This window comes from Amphiura filiformis, chromosome 7 (genome assembly GCF_039555335.1).
Source record: "Amphiura filiformis chromosome 7, Afil_fr2py, whole genome shotgun sequence".
NCBI lineage: Eukaryota > Metazoa > Echinodermata > Ophiuroidea > Amphilepidida > Amphiuridae > Amphiura > Amphiura filiformis.
Genome location: NC_092634.1, coordinates 67,643,987 through 67,656,508, shown reverse-complemented (window position 1 = coordinate 67,656,508; position 12,522 = coordinate 67,643,987). Strand labels below are relative to the sequence as shown.

At 36.8% G+C, this 12,522-nt stretch overlaps 1 protein-coding gene across 1 annotated transcript; it reads right to left on the bottom strand.

The window, feature by feature from the left end:
- Window positions 1–2,960: 2,960 nt before the first annotated feature.
- LOC140157513 (uncharacterized) lies at window positions 2,961–11,701 on the bottom strand. The gene is made up of 2 exons (XM_072180732.1): window positions 11,490–11,701; window positions 2,961–7,431 (listed from the first exon to the last, which is right to left on the bottom strand). The coding sequence occupies exon 2, from the start codon at window positions 7,425–7,427 to the stop codon at window positions 3,894–3,896; it is 3,534 nt and encodes a 1,177-aa protein (XP_072036833.1). The 5' UTR covers window positions 7,428–7,431; window positions 11,490–11,701; the 3' UTR covers window positions 2,961–3,893.
- Between the last annotated feature and the right edge of the window lie 821 nt (window positions 11,702–12,522).

The following is a 12,522-nucleotide window of genomic DNA, read 5'->3' as shown; positions in this document are numbered from 1 at the left end:
GACATCAGAATATTTTATTTAACATTATATTTTGTGATAAACAAAAGAATAAGAACAATAATTTTGTTTTCATGAATTTTTATAACATGGTAAAATAAGCCTACCTCGTAAAAATGCACTCTCTCTCTCTTGGTAGGTCTACATAACAGAAAAAATGGTTTTCAGATTTTAAAAGTGGCCTAATCAGGACCTAATCTACCATTAATCTGTTATTTCTAGTATATAATTTTATAATATTTAAAGCAATTAGCAAAAAAGTATTAACATGTTATTATATTTAAGGTTAGTCAACCGTGTTCCATTTACCTCAAGTGGATTTGTTGTGGGGTAAATGAAACACCAAACCAATTAATTAGTTAATTATCATATTAATTTGCATAATTTCATCATTAAAATCTGCTATTTTTTGTTTAAAACATTTATGTTATTGTAGATAACAAACATATTGCCAATATTGTATGACAATTCTCAGCACAGTATTCAAATATTTAGGAATCAATACCCTTAAATTAGTATTATTCACTGAACCGTACCACCACTTCATGGTCAGTGACAACCGGCAACCTTTGAGATTTTCTTCCACTCCAATCTATACATCCCTTAATATGAATAAATTTGGTATCAAAAGAAAAGCTGACATTAGAGAGTGTTCATAAATAGGCCTACTTTGGTGGGGGGGGGGACTTGGACATTTTTTGGAGTCAAAACTTTTTGACCCCCCTCCACAGAACATGAAACTTTTTGACCCCCCTTAAACATACAAAATTTTTGACACCCTTTTATAAGAAGTTAAAAAACAACTTCCTCCATTTGTGCAGTAATGAACTCAATCACCATTGTTGTAGAAGTGTATGCTGTAGGCCTACTCTATATTTTACTTGACACGATTAACTAAAAACTGCAGCGTTCTTAGAATTAATAATAAGTATGGGTAAAAGGCAGAAAAGACAAAAAGAACAATTTGGAGTAATGAATTTAGAGTTGTCAGGAAGTTATGAAAATTATAATGGTTGGTTTGCTGTTTCAGTTTTACGGTGCATGTTCTCATCATTGATGGTTTGGTGAACTGGCACTCATGAAACATGATGGATGTAAAAACAGCTAGGTTCATCAGGTTAGGTAATAACGAAATAAACAGGTTTTTAATTTGTCAAAACCAGTGAAGAAACTTTTCAAAGATTCAATTCAGATCAGGAGGGGGCGAAGAGTGATGAGCAGAGACGAGGGGTCTACAATCTGAGTCATGTTTATGATCCACTTTTGGAGACTGCAAGTAAGACTAACATCACTACCGGAAGTGTCACCAAAAGACCTCCTTTTTTCCAAACTTTTGGGAAAATTTCTGATCTCTCACTGAATGACCCCGTTTTTTCATTATTTTTCTTCCAATTTCTCAAAATTGTTCAAACTTTTCAAAAGGTTTTCCCAGTCTAACTGAATACCCAGGGGAATTACCCCTTTTGTAATAAGATTTTCCCCAGTCTAAAGGAAAGACCCCCCTTTTTGGGCCTTCTCACTAAAAGACCCTTTTACAGTGTCTAGGCTCTCACCGAAAGACCCCTAGTTTCGAACAAGGGTACTGTCTGCACATCCCCGTCACTTCCAAAGTCGAGTGCCCCCTGGGCTTTCACTACACAAACACTAACATAATACTGTAATATGGCAGGAGGCTTATTACAAAATGCAATGGGAAGATAGAACCCATCCCAGCTAGCCATTTCACGTTTTTTTCACGATATAATACGTTTCAGTTTTGTTTTAAAAACGTTTCAGTATTACGTTTAAAAAACGCAATTGTGTGGAGTTTTAATTATACGTTTAAATAACGTTTGCATGAAACGTATTAAAAACGTTATCATAGCGTTTTTCCCACCTTCATAAACCGTTTCGTAACCGTTTTAATAACGTTTCCATAGAATCATTATGACGTTAAAACTTCTCGATCTCTTGTGTAGTATAAGACATGGCCGATAAAGAGGTACATTAACTATGATTGATTAAGCTCACATCATGAGATAATGCATATCTCAAAGGCTTCCGTGCTTCATGCTCTTGGCGGTTCTTCTTGCCGGCAGGAATGATTCGGATCAACCAAACTATGAAAGCTATAGCTTTTAGCCGTTGTGTTAGTTTCCATGTTTCTTCTTACTGGCTGCAGTATCAAACATCTAGGCCTACCTGTTTGGATTATGCGACCGCATAGAATACTATCCATATTCATAGACTCGCATTTTGTAAAGACACCGTTCAATATAATCCTATAGCAAATTACCGATGGAAGAAAACTCAACCGCAAATGTCACCTTTTGGAAAATAGTGAAGTAATATCCCAACAGCTATCCTACAGTCATGAGAGTGTATACATTAATTATATTCCAAAACGATACTTGGCTGATGTGTAGGTCCCATGGTGTAGGTCTGCATAGTCATTTCTCCATACACCTGCATTGGATTGGCGGCTTGTTGATTTTAAAAATGCTATATTCATGTATTAATACTAAAATCAACATTGTCCGGCTCGGCAAAAACATGTACATGATGTATAATGACCGTTAAAATAATACCTGCCCTGGCATATACCACAGGTCAAGTACGCAGTCTCATTTCCAGTACGCGAACTGTCTGCATACTATAGTATCACCTTGCACTGCGCAGTCATAGGCAGAGGTCAAAGCAACATGGTATGAGGCTGAATATTTCAAATTTATGATCGTTTACGGCCAAAGGTTCAAAAGTTCATTTTGCAGGGAGTACAATATAATGCAGTATGTTTTCCTAATAAAAGGAGCTAAAAAGAAAGTCTTTTCAAGATAGGCCTACATGTGATGTAAATATTTACACAACATTAAAAAATAGTGGTTGAGGAAATAACTTTCAATTGTACATTTTTACAAATTACCAAAAATATCATCAGAAATTAATTTTAACATGTTCCCCGAACTTTTATAAAACATGTTATGAAAATGTGTTCTTTGATATGATGGAATGATGATGCTGATAATGATGCATGATGATGATGATGTTGATATGAAGATGATGATGTTAAAGAAGACGACACACGATTTAATGATGACAAATTATGCTTTATACTAATTGGTTGTATTAGAACGTTTTATAAACGCTATGATTGCGTTCCATCATGATTGTCTTAAGAGCCGTTGTATACGTTATTATTTCGTTATTAAAACGTTTTGGTGCAAACATTCAGCAATCAAGAATTGAACTGTTATATCATGTTACATGGCAGCGTTTTTAAAACGTTTTATAAACGTTTCACAAAACCGAAACCAAACTAAAACCAATTTAAAACGTTTTGAAAACGTTTTGTGTTTGCTGGGATCATTGTGATTTAAGTTGTCCCATTTGGAGGGGTATTCCACAAAAGGTTACGCTTTCATCACGAAATGTGGTGTACAAGGTGATTCCTTGTAGCCTTTACTTGCATTACAGAAAGTCTAATTCATTGGTAATTAAGGGTTCCCTTTGGTGTGAGTCCTTTCATTTAGTTGAATCTAAGAACTCTTTGTACACTATTTTTATACATTGCTTGTGGTTTCTCTTTGCTGCGAATCCTTTCATGTAGTCTTGTCCCGGGAGTCTTGTTACTTGCATCTGCGAAACTCTTTTCACAACATTTACATTGGTATGCTTTCTCTTTCATGTACAGTCTTGCTACTTACCTGTGAGAAAGTCTTTTCACAATTAGTTACATTGGTGTGATTTCTCTTTGGTGTGAATCCTTCTTTCATGTTTAGTCTAGTCTCCTGCCTGTGAGAAAGTCTTTTCACAATATTTACACCGCGGTATGACTAAATCTCTTTGGTGTGAATCCTTCTTTCATGTTTAGTCTTGGATCCTGCCTGCGAGAAAGTCTTTTCACAATATTTACATTGTTACGGTTTTTCTTTGGTATGAATCCTTTCATGTACATTCTTGTTACTTGCAATTGAGAAACTCTTATCGCAAAATTTACATTGGTGTGGTTTCTCTTTGGTGTGAATCCGTTCATGATCAGTCTTGTGTCCTGCCTGTAAGAAAGACTTATCACAATATTTACATTGGTATGGCTTCTCTTTGGTGTGAATCCTTTCATGTTTAATTTTGCGTCCTGCCTGTGAGAAAGTCATTTCACAATATTTACATTGGTACGGTTTTTCTTTTGTATGAATCCTTTCATGTGCAGTCTTGTTACTTGCAATTGAGAAACTCTTATCGCAATATTTACATTGGTATGGTTTCTCTTTGGTGTGAATCCGTTCATGATCAGTCTTGTGTCCTGCCTGTAAGAAAGTCTTATCACAATATTTACATTGGTATGGCTTCTCTTTGGTGTGAATGCTTTCATGTTTAATCTTGCGTCCTGCCTGTGAGAACGTCTTTTCACAATATTTACAATGGTGCGGTTTTTCTTTGGTGTGAATCCTTTCATGTACAGTTTTGTTACTTTCATTTGAGAAACTCTTTTCACAATGTGTACATTGGTATGACTTCTCTTTAGCATGGATCCTCTTTTCATGTTTAATCTTGGGTCGTGCCCGTGAGAAAGTCTTTTCACAATATTTACATTGGTATGGTTTTTCTTTGGTATGAACCCTTTCATGTACAGTCTTGTTACTTGCATCTGAGAAACTCTTTTCACAATATGTACATTGGTATGGGTTTTCTTTGGTGTGAATCCTTTCATGTGCAACCTTGTTACTTGCATCTGAGAACTTCTTGTCACAATATTTACATTGGTATGATTTCTCTTTGATGTGAATCCTTCTTTCATGTCTAGTCTTGGACCCTACTTGTGAGAAAGTAATTTCACAATATTTACATTGGTATGGTTTCTCTTTGGTGTGAATCCTTTCATGTTTAGACTTGTTACCTGCAATTGAGAAACTCTTATCACAATATTTACATTGGTATGGTTTCTCTTTGGTGTGAATCCGTTCATGATCAGTCTTGTGTCCTGCATGTGAGAAAGTCTTATAACAATATTTACATTGGTATGGATTTTCTTTGGTGTGAATCCTTTCATGTGCAGTCTTGTCACTTGCCTGTGAGAAAGTCTTTTCACAATATTTACATTGGCATGACTTCTCTTTGGTGTGAATCCTTCTTTCATGTCTAGCCTTGGTTCCTGCCTGTGAGAAAGTCATTTCACAATATTTACAATGGTGCGGTTTTTCTTTGGTATGAATCCTTTCATGTACATTCTTGTTACTTGCATTTGAGAAAGTCTTTTCACAATATTTACATTGGTATGGTTTCTCTTTTGTGTGAATCCTTTCGTGTGCAGTCTTGTGCCCTGCCTGTAAGAAACTCTTTTCACAATATTTACATTGGTATGGCTTCTCTTTGGTGTGAATCCTTCTTTCATGTTTAATCTTGCGTCGTGCCCGTGAGAAAGTCATTTCACAATATTTACATTGGTACGGTTTTTCTTTGGTATGAATCCTTTCATGTACATTCTTGTTACTTGCATTTGAGAAAGTCTTTTCACAATATTTACATTGGTATGGTTTCTCTTTGGTGTGAATCCGTTCATGATCAGTCTTGTGTCTTGCCTGTGAGAAACTCTTTTGACAATATTTACATTGGTATGGTTTTTCTTTGGTGTGAATCCTTTCATGTGCAGTCTTGTCACTTGCCTGTGAGAAAGACTTTTCACAATAATTACATTGGTATGACTTCTCTTTGGTGTGAATCCTTCTTTCATGCCTAGTCTTGGATCCTACGTCTGAGAAAGTCATTTCACAATATTTACATTGGTATGGTTTCTCTTTGGTGTGAATCCTTCTTTCATGTCTAGTCTTGGGTCCTGCCTGTGAGAAAGTCATTTCACAATATTTACATTGGTATGGTTTCTCTTTGGTATGAATCCTTTCATGTACATTCTTGTTACTTGCAATTGAGAAACTCTTATCACAATATTTACATTGGTATGGTTTCTCTTTTGTGTGAATCCGTTCATGATCAATCTTGTGTCTTGTCTGTGAGAAACTCTTTTGACAATATTTACATTGGTATGGTTTTTCTTTGGTGTGAATCCTTTCATGTGCAGTCTTGTCACTTGCCTGTGAGAAAGTCTTATCACAATATTTACATTGGTATGACTTCTCTTTGGTGTGAATCCTTCTTTCATGTCTAGTCTTGGGTCCTGCCTGTGAGAAAGTCATTTCACAATATTTACATTGGTATGGTTTCTCTTTGGTATGAATCCTTTCATGTACATTCTTGTTACCTGCATTTGAGAAACTCTTATCACAATATTTACATTGGTATGGTTTCTCTTTTGTATGAATCCTTTCATGTGCAGTCTTGTGTCCTGCCTGTAAGAAAGTCTTTTCACAATATTTACATTGGTATGGTTTCTCTTTGGTGTGAATCCGTTCATGATCAGTCTTGTGTTCTGCCTGTAAGAAAGTCTTTTCACAATATTTACATTGGTATGGGTTTTCTTTGGTGTGAATCCTTTTATGTGCAGTCTTGTCACTTGCATGTGAGAAAGACTTTTCACAATAATTACATTGGTATGACTTCTCTTTGGTGTGAATCCTTCTTTCATGTCTAGTCTTGGATCCTACGTGTGAGAAAGTCATTTCACAATATTTACATTGGTATGGTTTTTCTTTAGTGTGAATCCTTTCATGTTTAGTCTTGTTACTGGCAATTGAGAAACTCTTTTCACAATATTTACATTGGTATGGTTTCTCTTTAGTGTGAATCCTTTCATGATCAATCTTATGTCCTGCCTGTGAGAAACCCTTTTTACAATATTTACATCGGTATGGGTTTTCTTTGATATGAATCCTTTCATGTGCAGTCTTGCTTCTTGCATAAGAGAAAGTCTTTTCACAATATTTACATTGGTATGACTTCTCTTTGCTGTGAATCCTTCTTTCATGTCTGGTCTTGGATCCTGCGTGTGAGAAAGTCTTTTCAGTATATTTACAATGGTGCGGTTTTTCTTTGGTGTGTATCCTTTCATGTGCAGTCTTGTTACTTTCATTTGAGAAACTCTTTTCACAATATTTACATTGGTATGGTTTCTCTTTGGTGTGAATCCTTTCATGTGCAGTCTTTTCTCCTGCCTGAGAGAATGTCTTTTCACAAAATTTACATTGATATGGTTTCTCTTTGGTCCAAATCCTTTCATGTGTATTCTGTGCATTTGGGAAGGAGAAACTCTCGTTGTAATATTTACGTTGGTATGGTTTCACTCTACAAATCCTTTTATGTATAGCCTGTTTGCTTTTGTACCAATACCTGTATAATTTTGCTCTATGTCTTATCACATGTTTTACATAATATGTCAAACTACTGTAAAACCGTCTGCAGTAGATACATCTGTATGGTTGAAAACTGTTTGCATAATTTGACTCAAGTTGTACTTGATATGTCCTGTCCCGTAAATGCTGAAATTTGAGTCTAGTCTTCATGGCTCTGAAATGAAAAAGAAAATATAATACAATCAGAATTGCACAATCTATGATGTTTCGTTGCCTATATAATGCATCAAAACAGGTCAAGGTCAATAGCAAGATGCCAACCTTGCAACTCAAGAAACTGTACTCACAGACCCCAAAAACTGTATTTTGCCATACAAAACTGTATTTTTTGAGATCATGTGTAATTTTACTTGTAACTAGCTATAAACATTAAAAACTAACTTGTTTTCAAGTTTGTCAGCTAAAATGACCCGCTGCATACCTGCCAACTTTTGAAAACTAGAAATAGGGACACTTGTGAAGCGTAGCGAGCGTAGGGCTCGCGACTACGGCCGGTGGTCCAGGGGCCCGCCTTATGAACTTGCAATCAAATTTGGCAATGCCAAAGAACCATTCCATCAAAGTAATAAATCAATACAGAAAGATGCTTCCTTTACGAGTTATCACTCATTGAAAGTGCTACTTTGCTATACTTTACATGGAAGGCGGCCATCTTAATGTCGTCATATTTCCTTAATCACATGACTGATCAAGCTGATTTTTCGGATATGTGATGCACAGTTAAAAACTAATTATTTGGTGACCTCAGTCGACCTTTGACCTTGTATGTGACCTTTGACCTCACGAAATTGGATAAAATATGTAGAGAAAACAATTTGAGATATTTAATATGGGGTTTTGTTACTTCTAATGTATAGAAGAATGCTTTGTTAAAACTTTCAAGCTCAGAAAATCATCATCATCATCATCATCATCATCATCATATCAATCATCATCAATCATCATCATCATCATCATCATCATCATCATCATTGATTATTATTATTATAGTATCATAGGCCTAACATCGGGTTTTGTTCACATGTTTTCCAAAAAAAATTAAACAGTGTAATGTCAATGTCCATTAGAAGACTGTATCTGGGTAGGCCAGAGAAGATGAGTATAGGCTTATAGTAATTGTCTATGCATGGTTAAAGAAAAATATTAAAAATATTAAAAATATTAATGTGCCACTGTGTCGGAAAGCATCTTGCAGGCTTATTATTTTGCAGACCTAAATAGTTAACTAAATACCTCCAGAAGACGTATCATGTGTAGCAGTTAGATGAAGATGCTTAATAAAAAATATTAATGTGCATGAAAAATCCATAAGTCAGGAGAAAATTATTTCGAAACCATCTTGCAGGCAGGGGTAGCATTAAGGCCCGAAAGTCGGAGGTTGTTTTCCTGTGTTTTTCACTGCCGAGCTTGCAGAAAATCCAAATACATGGGGTGAAAATTAAATCTTGGGGGTGAAAAATATTTTGCAGTGTAGTCAGGCGTAGGAGTAAGGTTCAAAAGTAGAGGGTCAGAGTTCACCCCCGAGCTTGCACATTCCCAATATATGGAGGGTGAAAATTAATATTTTTTAAATTTAGGGGGTCATTCACTCCCGATTGGGGGTTAACGCTACCCCTGCTTGCAGGCCTATTAGATATTTCTTTAATGTGCATGCATCGTGCGAAAGTCGGAAGTAAAAGGAGGTCGGAAACCTTCTTGTAGGGTTATTCTTTTGCACCAATAGAGCTAAATAGTTAACTAAATACCTTAAGAAGACATAGAATTCGGTGGTTAATAAAAATATTAATGTGCATGAAAAATCTGCAAGTCAGAAGAAAATTATTTCGGAAGCTATCTTGTAGGCCTATTAAATATTTCTTTAATGTGCATGCATGGTGCGAAAGTCGGAAGTAAAAGGAGGTCGGAAACCTTGTATGCTTATTCTTTTGCACCAATAGAGCTAAATAGTTAACTAAATACCTTCAGAAGACATAGCATTAGGTGGTTAATAAATCTTTTTTATTTTTTTCGATTTTTTTGAGGTGGAAACGTAAAATCGTATTTTAAACAAAATCGTATACAAAATACGGCAAAATCGTGCTAGTTGGCATCCCTGCAATAGCCTTAATGGCACTTTACCTATTTTGCTACGTTACCTAGGTAACAAAACATCCTAGATTGTGCAATCCTATCTTTATTTGAATTGTTTTATCAAAACGTTTCGACACGTCCTCTTGTCAAAATATATATTGAAATTTGCCCAGAATTTGTAAAAATTAAGACAATTGTGTTAAATTTGCCGAAAGTTTAGAAGTTTGGTATATCGACGCATTGGTCCAAATTTCTATATATTGATGGGTACTCCCCGGGGGGTACTCTTTCAAATGCTCAGTAGTATACCCCTACCCAAACCAAACTTGAGTACCCTCAAGCGCTGAGCAATTAGTTTTTAGAGCTCCTTTTGTTGCGTTGGGAAAAAGCGGGCTACCAATCGCTCATCACTCAGCGGCGGAAATGCAGCTTATTTAGTAACTGGCGTCTGGTGGTGTAGATAGCAGAGCCATGTATTTCGCTCCAGGGCGTATTTGGTTAGTTTTCCGCCTGTACAAAATTATAATTATTAACTTGTGTTGACACTGTGCAGGGGGGGGGGGCATCCCTTCCTTAATTTTTCCATAATTCTAAAAGATCGTGTCTCATGAAACAAATGTATAGAAATGGGTGGAGGCGCACAGTGTATTTTACTCATACGAAAAATCATTCTGTACGGACCGTACCGTGCACAGATCACAGACATTGAAGCAATCAACCAATCAGCAGTTGGAAAATCGTTAACCCAATGACGTCATCGCTGCATTTTCATTGATAAAATTCAGAATCGTTCAAAAACACGAATTTTTGATTACAAATATTTAATTTTTGTAGGTATGAATGTCACTGTCTATCTCAAATTAACATTGTGTAATATCGTAGCGTTGAATGCGCTGAAGCTTGTGAGGCGGATCCTTTGCAAATTTGGCGGATCTTTTGTTTTTTGTGACATTAAAAATCCATCTTTCGCATGGCCGCTGGGGGTGTGTGTGTGTGTGTGGGAACGGGGTTCAGCTATGCACGCGCTGCATGCATAAACACTAGTACTGCTGACTGAGTGTACCATCGTAGCAGGGTGTAAAATATACAACAAAGTCAATGTTTAATCTCAAATACGTTATGGGGTAAATATAAGTATTTGAATAATTTAACAATAATTTGAATATGAAAAATAAATGAACATGAAAGTTCATGAGTGATTTTACAACATATTGGACTGTTGGATAAAGGTGCTGCAGCTTTGGAGCTAAGGCAATATGGCGCATTACTTTGAAGTTGGTAATGGGTAAATTACACTGTGAGGCGTTACATTAAAAAAAAATTCACAACATTTTGTTAAAGAGGGATGATGCTGAAATAGACTTGGTCTCATATTGTTGCTTATTTATCTTCGCACTTTATTTACTTCTTGAGAATGGAGATTGCAATTCAAACAATGTGAAGTCAGGGGTGGAGGATCCTACGGTTGAGATATGTGTTAAAGTACGGTAGGCCTGTAGGGAATTTAATTTTCAACTCGTTACTCGAGAACTCTAGCTTCAAATTTGTACATGATAGTTACGCATTCGATGCTAGAGTACATTGCTGTCATTTTTCGGTCGGACAGCGTTGACATTTTGACAGCCGGTTTCTGTCGTCAAGTCGTGTTCGCGATACATGCACATGCAAAAGTGAGGTCGAGACTAATTGGTGACGTCGATAACAACGAGTAAACAAAATGGCTGGGAGAACTGAGAAAGTCGTGTTTTTTTTTAAATGTTTCATCGTGATGATCAGAAACATCAAAAAACTTTTTTTTTCTGCGCTTGATATGCTAACGATATACACATTGAAGGATATGAATTGGATGGTAAATAAGCCAAATATTGCAAGAAATCTACTCGCTAGAATCCTAGCGAGCCCGCAAAAAATGTCCGTCCATGCGAAAGTAATATTGACAACGTAAAATCCCGACTAATCGTGATCGGCTGTACTTCTGAACGTCCATTGCCAGTGATTGCTTTTACACACGGTGCTCGCGAAACCGGCTAGATTTAATGGTCTCTAGCCTCGAATGTGAAGAGCTCGGTGAGCAAATTCGTGGCTAGAAAAGTAGAATTCTCGAGCAAGTGCATCGTAAATATATTTCTCATTTAAGCTTACCTGTCCACATGTAGTGTTAGGGCCAACTAATTTCAGCCAAATAACTGCAGTGCATTAATAGTGAGGCTCCAGGCATCCATTCGATTTTGAATTGGGTGCAGTTTCTGATATTATGCACTCCTACAAGTGCAACTCAGTAGAAGGGTTGTGACAGTGAGTGTGAACCACAATTTATACTAAAATCGGGGACTGAAATTTGCTAAATAGTGAAAAGTAATATTGGGGCTACGAGCTCTCTGTGCAGTGAAGTTTAATTGAAGGGCGCACGCCACCAAATAATTTATTTGCGCGACTTCAGCTTTTTTTTTTCGTCGCGGCCGCCGGCCCATGTCATCGCCACGATATCTTCATGGTAGGAATCGCCATGGTAGGTTGAATCCACAGCCACCCATGGCCATTTTATTCGGACCTTATGAGATGCATAATTAGCGAAGTGACCTGAATAAGGCTATACTGACAATAGCCGGGGTGATTCAGTTGAAGTGCATCTATAGGCCTACAAATGCCGATAGTGTTATGAATAAGAGTAAAGAATTGGAAGCCACCATTGCAGTCTTAGAACCAGATGTTATAGGCATCACAGAGGTGTTTCCGAAGCATACACTTGTGGAAGTGCAGAAGTCGGAGCTAGAGCTGGAGGATTTTGACTGTTTTGCCAGTTCCGGAGGCAGAGGTGTAGGCCTATGTATCTATGTAAGGAAGAAATTCAAGGCAATTCCTATTACAGACTTATCAACACATGTTTTTAAGGAAAGTACATGGTGTGAGCTGCGCTTGAAGAATAGGCCTAATGACAAACTACTGGTGGGATGTATTTATAGAAGCCCCAGCTCTACTAGTGACAATAATAACAGGTTATGTAATCTCGTTAATGAAGCATGCAACCGTGGTAATTCACATTTGCTCATTATGGGAGACTTTAACTACCCAGAAATTGACTGGCTCTCTTGCTCGAGTATAGGAAGTGGATCACATCCAAGCTGGCTACTGATAGATTGTGCCCAGGATAACTTCCTTTATCAGATGGTGGATT

Bases quoted from the DNA above. Each gene is read 5' to 3' on its own strand.
- LOC140157513 (XM_072180732.1), bottom strand. From the start codon at position 7,427: ATGAAGACTAGACTCAAATTTCAGCATTTACGGGACAGGACATATCAA.